The sequence below is a fragment of the Electrophorus electricus genome, chromosome 19, assembly GCF_013358815.1.
Source record: "Electrophorus electricus isolate fEleEle1 chromosome 19, fEleEle1.pri, whole genome shotgun sequence".
Taxonomy (NCBI): Eukaryota; Metazoa; Chordata; class Actinopteri; order Gymnotiformes; family Gymnotidae; genus Electrophorus; species Electrophorus electricus.
This window is the reverse complement of record NC_049553.1, coordinates 15149556-15166033: the sequence shown is the minus strand read 5'-3', so window position 1 is coordinate 15166033 and position 16478 is coordinate 15149556. Positions and strand designations below refer to the sequence as shown.

The window sequence follows — 16478 nt, the reverse complement described above, 5'->3', positions numbered from 1 at the left end:
CCTCTATTCACTGCCCCGCTCAGACAGTGCTGTTGTGTCCCCCATACCAGCGTGAACCCTCAGCCTCGCACAGGCTCTGTGGACACACCTGGCAGACAGGGATGCCGACGGTGAGAATGGTGCTTGTTTCTCGAGTATCCACACGGGCGGTGGAGGATGCTGAGGAACAGCCCTTAAGCTCAGAGCTGAGGACATGGCCGCTGTACTTCCGGCATTTTCCCAGACTCAGCAGACGTTAACTCCCTAAACTTCAGTAAACAGACTGCCGAGAAAATCATACAACTGTATCAGACCAGTGTTTAGATGTACTCCAAGCAGCAGAGGATTATTCAACTATATGTTAATTAATCAACAAACAAAGTTTTGATTTCAGTGGCATCGATGATTCCATCAGCCAGCCCATATTCAATGTGCAAGTAATCTTAACATCAGCTGTGCTAGGGGACAAGAACCAGCAAAACCCAACATCCCCTCTGGACCGGAGGAACCTTGGAGTAATGTCCAATTAATTCGCTCAACGAACAGTGTTCAGTGTGTGGACTGCAGTACCTCATCAATATCGATTTGACAACCTAAAGCAGATGGACCTTATAGTACTTTTTACACTGAATTTAAATGGGTTTTTTATAGAAACTTTCTATCATGCATACTTTTTAAGTGACAGGAGATATAAGTTTTATATTAAGTATATATTAATTCAAAATATGGCTGTTTTAAGTCTGAATATGTACAAACTTGTTAAATGTCCAGGTGTATGAGTTTTGTCTATATTCAGTCTCAGGAACATCCCACTTCAGTGTCCAGCAAGTGTCTGTCCACACCTTCCTTAGACAAACTTTTCCACACCATGCATAATGACATGCGAATATACTAGAACAAAAACACTACGGGTCAGAGAAACCATGTTTAGATTCAGCACGGAAAAACACAAACAGGTATTTTGCAGGAAGCAAAATCATTGTTCATCAGTGACATATGAAACTAGAATACACTATACTGCATGTTGAGTGTGTGTAAAGCTGTAATGACAATCATCAACAGATCAGTGTAGGTAGTACCATGGCCTGGAGGACACAGAGGGACCCACACCAGAGGTTACTCATATTGTCTCTAAAGCATGCTGGCTGCTTCTTGTTATCTGCTGGGAGCTCGTGAGACAAGAATAAACCTTTTCAAAAAACAAAACAAATAAACAAAAAAAACCCACAAACAAATGTCAGACAATTGCTGCAGCTCTAGCTGCCTCACTGGGACTCAAAACGGCATCAAAACAGATTTAGAAACCTTCTGAAGAACAGGTAGACTCAAACACCAACCTTACGCAACTGTGGAAGCCTGGGTGTACAAGAAACGCACAGCGATTTAACCGGGACAGGCTGCAAGAGCCTTGGATGAATATGGCCAGTGCAAGTCCTCCACCGCGGCACTCTGAGCAAACACACGGCTTATTCAAACGCTGCCCCGAGAAGCAAAGCTTCTTCTGAATTATAATTACACCATTAGGCTTCTACTTGGTGCAAACACACCTGATAAAAATACAGATTAAACAGATCAGTCAACGCTTTTGACGTTTAGCGACACAATGTTTTTTAAAAACCATCCCCTAATTTAACCAGACGACAGGCTACATTACAGATTAAGAAAAACGCAGGTAAATGTTAGAAATTCCCATATTAACAAACATGCAAATGCTAAACAAAAGTACCGAGTGGAGAAAAGCACAAGCAATCACTAACAACTGTCTGCTTTCCATTACAGGTCATCAGTCTTGAGGCATGTACCATTTCCTTCTGATCTGGGATCAGTCTTGAGGCATGTACCATTTCCTTCTGATCTGGGATCAGTCTTGAGGCCTGTTCTGCTTTCTGATCTGGGATCAGTCTTGAGGCCTGTTCTGCTTTCTGATCTGGGATCAGTCTTGAGGCCTGTTCTGGGATCAGTCTTGAGGCCTGTTCTGGGATCAGTCTTGAGGCCTGTTCTGGGATCAGTCTTGAGGCCTGTTCTGGGATCAGTCTTGAGGCCTGTTCTGCTTTCTGATCAGTCTTGAGGCCTGTTCTGCTTTCTGATCTGGGATCAGTCTTGAGGCCTGTTCTGCTTTCTGATCTGGGATCAGCTGACCGAAATTGACTGTGGTGGAACAAACTCTTATCCAGAAGTAGTAAGATGTGTACAGCAATGGATGTATTCTGAAGAACACGGGTAATGAATGCAGACACAGTACAATACAACAGAGCAGAAGGCCAAAGAAATGGGATGACCAGACCTTACTGCTGAAATAAGGCCAAACCAAACCCCTGTACCCTGCTTCGAACACCGAAGTCAGAAAGCAGCCTGATTTCAAATATACACACACATCCGTGATTGAAGATAGTTAGACGCCTGTGGCCATCATCTCCTACGCTGGAAAACTGCGCGAAATAGCATCATATTTCCTGCGCTCTACCGAGCTGTCTGTCTCTCCACACCTGTCTGTAGTCTCTCTCTCCATCCACAGCCAAACGTGTGAGCGCGCGCACGCCAACTGGCAGCGTAGCCAAGTACTTATGTCAGAGGAAAATACGGCACAGCCTAAGTGCTCAATTAAACCGCTTCTTCCTTCATGTTGAGTGTGAATAACCACACCACACGTCAACAAAGGCGTGGGACGTGGAAAACCCTAACAGTTTGGTAGATATAAACTACATAAACGGCCCTCTTCTGGTTTGCTGTCGCAAGCTAACGGTGCTGCTAGCAGGCTAGCGAGCTAGCCAAGGCTCGAGGAGGACTCAACTTACCAGAAGACAGTCGGTGTTTATCTCGGATTTGGGATCCTTCAACATGGCATCGATTTTCTCAAATCGAGCCGTTAAACTCTCCCCAGAAGACATTGTGCTGTTTTCCGCGCCGGCGATGAGTTAAACTGCGTTATATCCCTCTCAGCCAGCTAATACGTTAGCTTAGCAGCTCACTTCCTTCACACTCCGATCACAGAGACGTCTGGAGAAGTCTCGGGTTCCCACTCTCGTTACAACGCGTAAAAAAAGACCGACGGACGAAGGAAACCCGCATTTTCTAAGAAAAACAAACGTCCAGATTAATCCGTGAAAACCTGGCAAATAAAAACTAAACTACTAAAGTAGCGCCAGCGCAGAAGCCTTCGCACACTAGTGACCTAAAAGAAGTTTACGAGTCCCTTACACAAGGCTGCCTAGTGCAAATAAAAGCAAAGTTTTTTAGTGAAATAAGAGAAATAATCCACAGTCCTCCAGGCCCTTGTCCATTTCAGAGAGTCTGACAGCTGCAAAGCTGAAGTGGCAAAAAAAAATTCGTCTTCAGATTTCGATCACTTTTATAACATGATCCCATTAAAAGGTCCCACTGGAGTACCGGCGAGAGATCTCTCAAATTCATAAATCACCTTTGGTTGTTAATCTGTAAAATAATTCAGTTGGCTCCTTTGATGTAGATTATTCGGGCTTTAATCGACGTTATTTTCAACAAAAAAAAAAGCCAGAATGTGCCCAACTTTCTCCGTCTGCCTGATCAACATGTCCGCCTTCCTGTTCAAACACCCCGGAGAAACGACTTTGAAATGTTTGCCTACTGCGCATGTGCCCGCATTCTGAAGCGCGTTCGCGGTGAGAACACGTCGCTCCACTGAAGGGCGTTCCCGCTTACCTGCGCGCCCGGAGGTAAACTAAAGCACATTCTTCCTGTAGTCTTAACAAGTTCTCCATTTAAATAAAATATTGACATAATGTATTTACTATAACATATGTATATTAGCATTTCTTTCTTCAACAAATATACAATTTAAAAAGGGAAAATATTTCCATGATAGACATAGCTTCGTGAATTCTTATTATTATTAAGTTGGAGATCATGTACATTTTCCGTTGTGAAGGTTATATTTAGAGAACGTTTTATGTGATGTGGGATGTATTCATAAATATTTAAAAAATGTTTTGTACGGTCTCACTTTAGATTATGCAACCCCCAGTTGCTACGAAAATCGGGGCACACAGGACAGTTTTTAAATTAAATATCTATCTATCTATCTATCTATCTATCTATCTATCTATCTATCTATCTATCTATCTATCTATCTATCTATCTATCTATCTATCGTTTTACTAATTTTTATTAAATTAGAGCGTAGCGCTCTTTCCACTTTCTTACTGGCCGTAATTTAGGTGAACTATTCTAAAAAAGCACTCTCCTACAGTCAGAAGTGAAGGTCGTGCGCCCCCCCCCCCCCCTTCCCCGGTGGGGTGGGGTGGGGTGGGGTCGGGTCGGGGTTCGGGTGGCTCTGCCTCTGGCGTTTTCCTTACGGGCCGACCCGTCCGTGGCACGTCCGTGACGTCCCGACCTGTGTCCTCGTCAGCCCGGGCGAAAAGGGACTCGTCCCCTAACCCGGCGGCGTTCACGGGCTCCCTCCACTGGCCAAATGCACTAGCACAGCAATGTCTCCCAGGCGAAGCAGGATAGCCAGGACAGCGAGCGGCTGACCGAGCGCATCGCTGTGTTCCGTGTGCAGTGCCAGGACAGCGAGCGGCTGACCGAGCGCATCGCTGTGTTCCGTGCGCAGTTGCAGCGTCATTGTCAGGTCCTGTTTGAATGAAGTTAGGGAGTCGCCACGGACACCCACTGCACACAGGTTTTGCGCCCCGGCATTTGGACTTCTTTCGCTTCAGATAAGACAGGAAAACAGAAGAATGCCTGTATTTACGGGTACGTTGGTTTCACGCAAGATTTTGGTTAGAAAGTTTTCGCCTGTTCTGACACACGCGTTGGAGTGATTCCGTTATCATGCGGTCGCGCCGAGCTAGTTAGCAATTAGCAGTTAGCTGCGGCTAGCATGTATGCATGCTAACGCGGCCGCAGTAGTCACTGTACTGCTGCTAGCTGGCCGGCTAATAAACCTAGTTAGCTAAAGTTGGAGACTGCAAACTGACGAGAAACGTTTGGGCTAATTATTAAGTCACCGTGTAGTATTTTAACTAAAAAGTTAATTAATTTGTCTTCGTGGGTTTTATGGTGACTAGTAAGTTATCTTAGCTAAGCCTCTCCATGAAACAGTTTCACGGGAAGTTAGCTAACCTAGCTACAGGCTTCACGCTAAACACCAAGTACTCAGATTCAGCTGGCCAGTGTTCCCAAACGTGCCGTCTAAGCCACGCTACACGCCTCGATGGCGAAACGGCTGGTTAAGTACAATCTATTGTCCTGTAGTTGCGTATATAGCTGGCTTTGTAAACAGGAGTCTCTCATGAGCAAATGTCTAACGTAGCTAAGGTTAGCAGTGAAGACGCCAGTTACAGGTTCTAGGTGATTGCATCTAGCTGCCTTCATGAGGGAGGTTATGGCAGGAGTTCGGGTTCTGCTGCCAGACCACTCGCTTATTAGTCGTGTAGTGTTTGAGGCCAGAGAGCTGAGTGGCTCTGGACCGCACGGGTGCACACTCATTTAGCTCGAGCCCCAACTGTCTGGGTTATCTTAAACTTCACTTAGCCAGACAGCTTCGCAGTTTGGGTGATCACGCAAAAACCTGGACATGACCGGAGTCGTCTAGTCTACAGCCCAGCGGCTATCCGAGTTTAGCTAGTGAGCAGACAGGGTGGGCCAGCGGGAAGTCTGTTTATTCACCGTCCTGTCCCTGTCTCGGATTTGGTCTGCACGCTTGACGTGTGTGTGTGTGTGTGTGTGTGTGTGTGTGTGTGTGTGTGTGTTGATCAGACTTGCGCCCTGGCCCTCATTAGCAACATGTCTGTGTTGCCAACCACTGCATGTCACGTTATGCACTAAATTATTTCTGTCATGTGGCAGTGTGATCATTAAAAAAAATGTCCGGGTTTGCCTCATTGCAGTTAATGTGAAGTGGGGGAAGGAGAAGTTTGACGCAGTGGAGCTGAACACAGAGGAACCGCCTATGGTGTTTAAAGCGCAGCTCTTTGCGCTGACTGGTGTCCAGCCAGAGAGGCAGAAAGTGATGATTAAAGGAGGGACCCTAAAGGTAATAACCCCTCTCACGCACACACACAAACACACACACAATGACCTACAACACAGTAGAGTTACACACACACTTAGACAGACACACACAGCCCATATGGTGACGCTGTAGCCTGCTGAGAGTGAGTGTAGGTTCTGTGGTTAATTCTGCCTTTTCATTCTCTGTTCTCTCTGCCTAGGATGACGAGTGGGGAAATATCAAATTAAAAAATGTGAGTGCAGCTTGAATCTTGACTGGCGTGATTGTGAGTTCTGTTATATGCCCTTCCTGTCCAGATAACAGCCTGGGGTTTCCACACTATTATAATACAAAGTTGCAACAGTGGGGAAAAACAGCAGCAGCAGTGAGTCCTAGTCTGTTTAACTAAATTATTATTTTGTTGTGAGTATCATTTTAATTATGGTCAGCATATTGTTTTGCGTCTTGTTCTTTGGGAACTACCATATTGCACTAAATCACCACTTTGAGTTTCTCAGCGGTCTTCTCTTAGCTATAGCGTGAAAGTGCTTTTTCACAAAAAGTGGTCTTTTAAAAGTTTGTGAATCTTCTGTAAAAGTCATACAGGTAGGAGCTGAACTACGTGTTTGAAGCTGAGTGGTGTGTGTGTGTGCGCCCGTGCATAGGGAATGACGTTCCTGATGATGGGTTCTGCTGAGGCGCTCCCGGAGGAGCCGGCTGTGCGGCCCATGTTTGTGGAGGACATGACTGAGGAGCAGCTCGCTTCAGCCGTGAGTCACCCTGCTGTGTGGCGGGGTGTGTGGCAGCCAACACCCCAACACGGCAAAGATTCCCCCTTCACACCCCAGCATGGCACAGATACCCCCCTCACACCACACCACTGCCCCGCACACACCCCACACACCCCAGCACACTCCACCACGGTCCGGCACACACCCCAGCGCGGCCCGAAACACCGCATTACACAGTCTGGTACAGTCCATCATCATCTTCCATCTATGCATGTGTAGACCTTACCCTCTGGCTTTTACTATCTTATACAATATTAATATATGTAACTGGTCATACAGTTATGACTAAGTACATGTAACCTGAATAGCCACGTGGATGTCAACCAAGACGACCTCAGTAATGTTTATGCATGTGTAGTCTAATACAGCCCAGCGTTGCGTACATAGAGTTCAGTAGTCTAGTACAGTCCTGAGTGTAGTGTTTTATTTCCTACTGGAGTCTTGTATAGGTAGTTTATAGCTAGTTAATCTTCAGAAGCCTACTCTTATCCTAGGGGTACCTACTTTCACTCTGCACAGAGTTTAGTCTCAATCCTAATCTAACACACCTCACCCAGATAATCCAGACCTTCAGTAGCATCTGAGGCCTGTAGTCTGGGCTGTGGTGCCGAACTCTGCAGGCTGGTAGGCGCCCTGCCTGCTGATCAGGCAGTGAGAGTGCATTCTGCCCCTGCCCTGTAGATGGACCTGCCCTGTGGACTGGCCAACCTGGGAAACACCTGCTACATGAATGCCACCGTGCAGTGTCTCCGCTCTGTGCCTGAGCTCAAAGAGTCTCTCCGCAGGTACAGATGTGGGCTGAACCCCCGAACCCCCTTGCACGCACCAGACAGGCACCAATCACATGCTTGCACGCACACACCAGACAGGCACTAATTGCTTACACACACACACACACACCAGACAGGCACCAATCACGCGCTCACATGCACGTACCCGACAGGCACTAAGGACATGTTAATGCAACAAAATGTAGCACTTTGTATTAAAAACCAGTAGTACATAATCAGCTTTTTTACAATTAAGTACAGAAAATATGTACCCATGCATGATGCATCCTTTTCACCGTCAGACGTCACCTACGTACACCTACAAGCTTTTGGTAGCAAGAACAATTCAACACAACGACTCAAAGCCTCAGAAAGCGTTTCACCCTAACTAATCATGTGACTGTCCTAACTGTTTTTGCCCTCTGCAGGTATTCTGGTGCCTTGCGGTCATCAGGAGCTAACGCACCTTCTCAGTACATCACAGCAGGTCGGTGTCTAGCCAACCTCTGCCTTATATTAATGTAATGTTGAGTACGGCGCATAAGACATGCAGTGCTGTGATGGAGATTTAACACTGTCAAAACAAATCTTATACTGTGGATGGAGCTTCTTCACATAAAACTGTTCTTAGTAAAAACAGGTTCTCGAAGTGGATGATCCATATTTGTGATGCACAATATGGACAGAAACACTAATATACCAATAATATAGATAAATATTGCAAAAAGTTGTGCAATATTGAAAACACACTGGTGCGTCCTTCTTGTAACATGGTTACAGGCCTGCCTGCATTATTTACGGCAAAATAATGACCTTTTTTTTTTTGACTGCGGCAGACGCGCTACCCAAAGTGATGGTCAGGTGGCTCATGTCGTACACTACACTTTCACTTTCACATGCTCATTTGCATATCCCAGCCTTCTGCCAAGGACAATGGTGTTTAGCACAGTTACCTGGCGTGGTGCTGTCCTAACTGTGCACTGACTGTGTGGTTATTCATGACAAGTGTTGACCCTGTTAACACTGATCTGTGTCCAGCTCTGCGAGACCTCTATGAGGCCATGGACAAGACCTCGTCCAGTGTCCCTCCCATTATCCTGCTGCAGTTCCTGCACATGGCCTTCCCGCAGTTCGCCGAGAAAGGAGATCAGGGCCAGTATCTCCAACAGGTACCTCACCCCAAAATCCTTAACCCTAACCTTAACTAACCCCTAAACCCTAGCAACACCTCTGTAGGTTAACTAAACACAGCCATTGTTTGGCCAGTACTTCTAGCAGGTACTTAAACTCTAACTGTGCAGCTCTAAATCTAGCCCTTGTGGAGTGGTGGGTCAGCGTGGGTTAACCCATTACTCCAGCGCTGACCCCTATAGTGGGTTAACGTGGGTTAACCCATAACTCCAACGTTGACACAGCAGGCAGCACAGTGTCCTCTCAGTCTCTTCACCCAATTTATTAGATGATTGTGTACAGGCAGTCGTTTGTGACAGAGTTTTGTATGGACTGTGTGTGTGTGTGTGTGTGTGTGCGCGCAGGATGCCAATGAATGCTGGGTTCAGATAATGCGGGTTCTCCAGCAGAAACTGGAACCTCTAGAACCTGAAGCTCAAATGGAGGTAAAGCTTGTAAGACATGATGTTTGTTGTCAGACTTGATGTATTTTGCATTTTGAAGGGTTTGGTGGAGCAAAAGTGGTGAATTTACTGGAAATGTCTTGTTTTATTAGTCCCAATTCTTTTGTTTCTTGTGGTTTTGTTCTAATCCCCAGACAGGTGGTGATGAGGGCGGAGCCACAGCTTCAGGAACAAAGAAGAACTTCATTGATCAGTTTTTTGGGGTGGAGTTTGAGACCACGTATCCATTCTGACTGCAAACCTCATTAATAAGAACATTAATCATTTTCCTTTAATAATAAAAGCTAATGGTCACAGCCTCTGTTAGACTTCAGGGTGGTCTGCGTGTGTGTGGTCCTTAACCCTTTCCTGTCCAGTATGAAGTGCACAGAGTCAGAAGAGGAAGAAGCAAGCAAAGGCACAGAGAGCCAATTGCAGCTCAGCTGTTTCATCAACCAGGAGGTCAAATACCTGGCAACCGGCCTTAGATTGGTATGTCTAGCCAATACCTGGCAACCGGCCTTAGATTGGTATGTCTAGCCAATACCTGGCAACTGGTCATCATTTAGCAGCAACACTAATGTTTGTTTGTCCAGAATGACTCAGCATAGCGCGTTGTTGTAAGTAATTCTTACGCTAGCGTTAGGCATCCCAACCCTGTCAGAATACACACAAAGGAAGACGCAGACAAGGGTGTGTGTGTGTGTGTAAGTGAAGGGCTCACTTATTCTTGAGCCTTGAAGGGGCTATAGCTCACTTAAGTGCTTCTGGCAGAGGGACGTCTTCAGTGTGTTTCAAGACAGCAAGACTCCGCTGTGGGGACAGGTAGCGGGAGTTCTCACACTGGGTGCTAGTGCAGAAGAATCACGGTGGTCTCTTCTAACTCTTGCGCGTGCACACATTTATTTTAAGAGTGATGTCTTTTTTTTTTTTCTTCTTCTATTTTTCCTCTAGCGACTACAAGAAGAAATCACAAAGTTTTCTCCGTCCCTACAAAGAAATGCTCTCTATACCAAATCGGTAGGCCACTGCAGTGTGGAATGATACATAAATGTACATCAGCTCTTTAATGCTAGAGAAGGACTAACGGGTCAGTGTTTCCCTATTCCAGTCCAGGATCCGGCGCTTGCCTGCATACCTGACTGTCCAGATGGTTCGCTTCTTCTACAAAGAGAAGGAGTCCGTTAATGCCAAAGTGCTAAAGGTAGCTCGGCTTCCGCGCACTACGACTAATGTCGCTCATGTGTGAGGAGTGGAAATAACACCATTACTAATAACTCGGTTTATGCAGTGTGTTTTCATAAAGCTTATTTTCTGCATGGTTTTTGGTGCAATTTAAAGTGCCATGTGGCACAAGAAGATGGAATAAAGTATGTGAAGCATCTTATCGTGTGTGTGTGTAGGATGTGAAGTTCCCCCTAATGCTGGATGTGTACGAGCTGTGCACTGCTGACCTGCAGGAGAAAATGGTGTCTGTGAGGTCAAAGTTTAAGGACATGGAAGACAGGAAGTTGGAGAAACTTCAGCAGAAGGCAAATGTTTGAAGATTCTCAAACAGACATGCACGCGCGTATGCACAGATAGACGGGAAGCCGTGTGTTCTGAGTCTGCTCTGCTCTGACAGGTCAGTACGAAGGTGGAGGCCCCAGGAGCGGTGAAGTTTGAGCCTTTCTCCTTCCCTGACGGTGAGTACAGCGCGAAGGGGGTGGGGCCATGGCTTCAGCCCACAAACAACTCACACGAACGAACTAACGGGGGAATGTGTAAGAGGTTTTGAAGTCACATGTCCAGTTTGTTCAGTGACCAGAATTTTCAGCACAATAAATTTGTTCAAAAATATATTAAAAACATTAAATGGTTTTACATTTGCACTTGCACAATGTCTGTTAAGGATGTTTAAAGAAGGATTTATCACTACTGCTGTATTATTTTAACAAAGTCCATTTTAATAAAAAAAAAAAACCCCTTTGAACAATTGAATGCAATGTTCCAATTACATTATATAAACTAAAACAAAGAATTATAATGTATAGAACTAAAACAAAATCATAATCAAGAATTGTCCATGAGTTTGGAAAAATGGAGATTGAATTTTTGTGCAGTATGTCCCAGTCCTAACCTATAGTCCCTCCACCTCATTTATCCTAGAGGGGTGTTTAAGTGTCTGCCCACAGCCTTTCGTTGATCCTGGCGTTGGCCGAGGGCCGTGGGCTTCTAGCTAACGTTCTGCGTTTGCTGTGCAGATCTGGGCTCCTGCAACAGTGGTTACTATGAGCTGCAGGCGGTTCTGACCCACCAGGGCCGCTCTAGCTCCTCTGGCCATTATGTGGCCTGGGTCCGACGGAAAGAAGGTGAGCTAGCCGTTCGTCCACACGGTTCTATTAAAGGTGCGGTCAGCGTTACATCCCTCCGTCTGCGCAACTTCGTTAAAGGTGCGTCCGACCAGGAGGGAAAATGCACTCAGTTAAAAAATTAAAGGATGACTCCTTGATGTTTAGGGATAAATGACAACCAACCTATCTGGGCTAGCAAAGGAAGGTAGAGATACCATATTTACCAGTTAGCAAGATCTGTCTGTTTCAGCCACAGTGGGTTTTTGGGTCTCGGAGTCTTCGCAGAACAGTTTGTGATAAAAGGCGTGTCCCACACGAGCCCAGTCACAACTACAGCGAGAGCAGGAGTCCCTTTAAACAGAGGTCTCCCAAGCTCTGAAGTTCTTGACCCGCTTTGCTCTTTCCTCCAGATGAGTGGGTGAAGTTTGATGATGACAAGGTGAGCGTTGTGACCCCGGAGGAGATCCTGAAACTGTCGGGGGGCGGAGACTGGCACATCGCCTACGTACTGGTGTACGGGCCGCGGCGTCTCGAGGTCCTGGACGCTGACCAGCAGTGAACAAGAACACGCGTACCTACTTAAATGTCATTTCAAAGCACTGTCTGCATAGATGTGCAATAAACCCTGGTGTCTTTCAAAAGTCCTCTTCATCCAGCCGCCCAGAAGCCGCTCACCCATCAGGTTAAGTGGGTTTTTTCCTCTCCATCACCAGGATTTGGGGCAGTACTCAGCCTTGTTCTTGGAAAGGTTTTCTCTTGGTTTAAAATGTTTCCTATATACACAGCATATGTTTCTGAAGACGGCGACAGGGTGCTCCTGCCGTGCTAATTAGAGGTTGTGTAACTGGTTAATGTGGATGACTGACGGGGCGTCGAGCACAAGGAGGGGTGCACCTCACCTGTTATCGGGGGGCGGGGGGGAATTTGTGTATGTTTAAATGGTGTAGGACTTTGCGGTGGGCTTTAATACAGAAGTGCATTCTGAAGGTGTTTTTATGGCGAGTTGTTCTGAGAGAACTGCCACACTGCCACCACAACAGAAAACAACACTTACCTGTTAAGTTATTGACTGCTGGCTTTTCATAACTGGTGATTAAAAAAAACTAAAAGTAATGCCAGTAGTGTGTGTGTGTGATTCCAGGAGACATGCCGATAAAAAGCAAAGTACTGACGTTTATTTGCAAATAGTTTGTTGTATTTTTGTACGTTTTCACCAATGTAATCACATAAGGGGGTCTAGAAGAACTACAATTAGAGATCATGTTCAGTCTGTGGTCCATCTCAAAACTGAGACTACAGCAGAGCTTGTTGCTTTAACAAAACGACACCTCCACAGAATGGAACAGATTCTTCACTCGCATACTTTAACAAAACTGACAACAATGCTACCTCTGGCTAACGATGACGTGCTAGCACGACTGCATTTAGCAGCTTCCTACCACCTTTACTCACATATTACCACTATTAGCATGTGCGCATGGCTAACTGATACCGCTCACACCTGTTAGTGACATTAATGCAGAAACGTGCTATGATTGGCTGAGGCTGTTGGCGATGCTGCCGAAGCCAGCAGAGCGGAGTGCAGATGCCAGGCTCTCCACAGATGCCTGGGGACCCTCGCGGTCCTGCCATGCCACCAGCAGCATCTTGGCCTGAAGATCCACGTCTTCACCGTCTGCCTCGATCTCGCGGATTTCTGCCTCCTTCATCTCCAGGTGGTCCGCCAGCGTCCTCCACTGGCCGCCCAGTTTCGCTGCCACCTCATCCATCTGACTGTTGGTCACTGGTTTGCTCTGGATACTTGGACCTGGGGCAGAAACAGCAGAACAGAAAATATTGCTTTTGTGGACTCCAAGTCAAAATTGCACTGAATTACTTAAAATAAGTAAATACTAAACTGGACAAAACTTTCTCTAAAACCCTGAACTTTCATTACTTGGAGTTTATTTCCATACTGAAAGCCATCCTACAGCGCCTCACTGTGGTGAGGATGGGGACTCACTGTCGTTGCTCTCCTTCAGCAGGTTGTCTCCGTTCTCATCCTCTTCCTCTCCGGTCTTGATCTCCTCTGACGGAATGTCCTTCTGTAAGCGTGAAACGTGAAGTGTGCCCTGTTATCCCAAACCTATAGAACCTACGTGCTTTTGTATTGTCCCTCTATATTTAAATAAAACAAACTACACATAGGAGCTAACAAATCTATTTAGATTTGAATACAAATATTTCTTCCTAAAACTCTGCAGCTACATGCCACTTTCATATCCAGTTCCTCTGTGCTGTGGGCGGGGCACTCACGGGCAGCTCCTTGGCCAGCTTGATGACCATGTTCTCCAGGTAGTCCGCCAGGCTCTTGAACTGCTGGTTGGTGGGCTGGAAAAAGTGAGGGCTGCGACGAGAGAGGAGGCGGAGCGCCCGCCAGCCGTAGTTGGAGTTCCGCACCACCCTACACACACACACACACACACACACACACACACCTCGGTTCATTCTACCCTGACTGGGTAGCTCCGCGCACCTCGAACTTTAAAATGTACGTAATGGGGCGGATCTAAAGAGGGGGCGTGTATAATGGGGAGGGGCAGACAGAGTTGCTGTTCAGATGTACACACTTGTACTCGTCCTCCACCATGTTGGCTGGGTCTGCCTGCTCTATGGCCTCTTCAAAAAAGTCCTCCAACGACGGCATGAACTCCCTTCACACACAACAGCAAACGCAGCAGGTTACTGAGACCAGGCCCACCTAAACCACAGCACCTGCACCAGACGACTTCAAGCAGGAAACTGCACGCTTCAGAAATCTCTCCCTAATTCCTCCTCAAACCCTGTGCAAGATTTATTAAGTCTGTATCTAATGATTCACAGACATACTTCAGTTATCTGAACCTTCTTGTATTGTTTATTTCCTAAATTACATGTATATACTCGAGTGTTTTTGTCAGTGTTTATACACACACACACCTGCTGTCAGACTTGCAGGCCTCCATGTTGTCCGGATTAAGATTCCAGAGTCGTGTCAGTTCATCGCTGGGATCAAAAATGAATGAATGAATACATCCATACTAATGTTCTGTAACTGACATACACAATATCAAAACATGTTCCTACAATGATATTCTCAGAAACAGCTGATATGATACACGGATTGCCTCCTCAACACTAAACCACACTAAATCCACTACTGTTGTGTGCCTCCAGGAGCCTAGAGGGACCACAGCAGTGCAGGGGTCCTCCAGACCTGCAGGGGACAGTGCATTGTAGTATGTGTGCAGTGCAGGGGTCCACCAGACTGCAGGGGGCAGTGCAGTGCAGTATGCGCAGGCATGGTGTAAAGGGTCAATTCTTACTTCCCCATGAGGAGCTTGCGGTCAGGTCCTTTGCCCAGGAAGTCCTCCGGTGCCGGTCTCTTCCGGCTGGGCCGGGTTGGCTTGGGCTCTGCCGGTCTGTGAGAGACAGAGAGAGCAAGAGAGAGAGTGAGAGAGATGATGTCTGTCTCCAGCTTGGTTTCTCAGGCCTACACTGCATAGTTAGTCTGCTCCCTGCTCCAACACAGCTGTGTTAAACTGGCATCCGTTGGCAGAGGAGGCGTGAATACACCCTCGATCCAGAGGCCAGTCCATGTTTTAGTTCTGCCCCAGCTCCAGAGGATTGGCTGCCTCAGGTACAGTGGGTGTTGGAGGGAAAACTGGGACCGGCTCTGGGTGTCAAGAAGACAGAACCTCAGACACATGTTAGCGGGACATGAAAGTCTCACTCAGACCTGCAGTGGAGCTGCAGAGTGCTCTGCAGAGTGGCAGCAGCACCAAACATACAGGCATGGATCTGGAGCACAGAGATGTCCAGCAAGGTTCATCTCGCTACTACTCTAGAAGCTACTCCACCTCTCTTTGACGAAGCTTGGACAGCCCTCGTTCTTCCAGGAGTTCCAGTTCTCTTCTGTGTTCAGAATGTGCTAGAAATCAGACAGAACAAATCCGAATCAAATTTTAACTAAGATCAGACCGCTCTGATCACACACCCCCAACATCCATCGTAAGAGTTAATGGCAGCTGCTGTTTGGTATTCTGTAGTTTCAGAAACTGAACTCCATACACCCGTCTGGAACTCTACACACACACACACACACACACACACACACACACACACACACACACACACACACACACACACACACACACACACACACACACACACACACACACACCTGTCAGGTAGTGCTTAGCTGTGGGTAAGGACTGCTACATATAAACGTGCTTCATTATCAAGGAGACACAAGGAGGCATTAGACCCTGATTGCAATTCCGTGAAGATTTCTCCGCACAGAGGGAGATCTTACCTCTACCATAGACGCAAACCTGTCACCATCTGGGGGAATTTCTCTGAGCAGCTACAGAAAAACAGTACAACACATGAATACCACACGCCTACAACATAATGTATGTGTATGCAGTTGAAGAGGACAAACTGTGGGTGAGGACATTAACCTGATATACGACTTTTGTGGTGTCATCCATCCAGGATGTCTGGTCATCATTTAGAACACAGCTGGAGCTGAGAGAGAAATGTTTACTCACTCAAACAGCTGGAATAAAGGACAGACCTCCCCTCTTCACTCAAACAGCTGGACTAAAGGACAAACCTCCCCTCTTCACTCAAACAGCTGGACTAAAGGACAAACCTCCCCTCTTCACTCAAACTGTAGCTCAGTACCACAGGCCGAAACGTAGCTGATCTGAGAGGATAAATTAATATGTTAATGTTACCCATTCCAAATTACTCAAGTTGTAATAACACTAGTCATTAGTGTCCTAAGTCAAACCAGTTTATGTTCAGACACGTCAATCTGGTTTACTACTGAAGATGTGGCAGTTTGTTATGTCTTGGCATCATATTATTTGGCTAGCTATGTAAATCTTGTTAACATTAGATTAAAATATAGGCCATTCTGTAAAGTTGTAAATTCTGTAAAGGTGTGCTGCATCAGCTCTCCTGGGCCTGGATACTTCATGTCTAGTCAATACAGT

At 46.4% G+C, this 16478-nt stretch overlaps 3 protein-coding genes across 12 annotated transcripts in view; 1 reads left to right on the top strand and 2 right to left on the bottom strand.

Annotated features, from left to right (window-relative positions):
• rock1 (Rho-associated, coiled-coil containing protein kinase 1) overlaps positions 1–3577 on the bottom strand; it is a 34087-nt gene extending 30510 nt beyond the window's left edge. For 5 of the 10 annotated variants that reach the window (XR_004775263.1, XM_035519699.1, XM_035519703.1 and 2 more), the window contains exon 1: positions 2775–3576. Coding sequence is in view for 9 of the 10 variants with exons in the window: in XM_035519699.1 (XP_035375592.1) it covers positions 2775–2867 (93 nt within the window). In the remaining variant the exon portion in view is untranslated. Of the gene's footprint in view, positions 1–2774 lie in introns of all 10 variants that reach the window. The other 5 variants (XM_035519698.1, XM_035519697.1, XM_035519695.1 and 2 more) reach the window with 3 other exon arrangements.
• Positions 3578–4551: 974 nt separating this feature from the next.
• Positions 4552–12570, top strand: usp14 (ubiquitin specific peptidase 14 (tRNA-guanine transglycosylase)). Its single transcript, XM_027027362.2, has 16 exons — positions 4552–4710; positions 5847–5992; positions 6171–6203; positions 6616–6720; positions 7423–7526; positions 7940–7998; positions 8550–8680; positions 9047–9127; positions 9280–9365; positions 9502–9616; positions 10079–10144; positions 10236–10328; positions 10528–10656; positions 10749–10809; positions 11368–11475; positions 11868–12570. The coding sequence occupies exons 1-16, from the start codon at positions 4695–4697 to the stop codon at positions 12014–12016; spliced, it is 1482 nt and encodes a 493-aa protein (XP_026883163.2). The 5' UTR covers positions 4552–4694; the 3' UTR covers positions 12017–12570.
• Positions 12571–12612: 42 nt separating this feature from the next.
• thoc1 (THO complex 1) overlaps positions 12613–16478 on the bottom strand; it is a 9893-nt gene continuing 6027 nt past the window's right edge. Inside the window, exons 13-21 of the mRNA XM_027027361.2 lie at positions 15939–16005; positions 15791–15841; positions 15336–15406; positions 14802–14897; positions 14416–14481; positions 14067–14150; positions 13753–13900; positions 13460–13541; positions 12613–13264 (exon numbers count right to left, since the gene is read on the bottom strand). Coding sequence (XP_026883162.1) covers positions 12987–13264; positions 13460–13541; positions 13753–13900; positions 14067–14150; positions 14416–14481; positions 14802–14897; positions 15336–15406; positions 15791–15841; positions 15939–16005 — 943 coding nt within the window. The 3' untranslated portion in view covers positions 12613–12986. The remainder of the gene's footprint in view (positions 13265–13459; positions 13542–13752; positions 13901–14066; positions 14151–14415; positions 14482–14801; positions 14898–15335; positions 15407–15790; positions 15842–15938; positions 16006–16478) is intronic.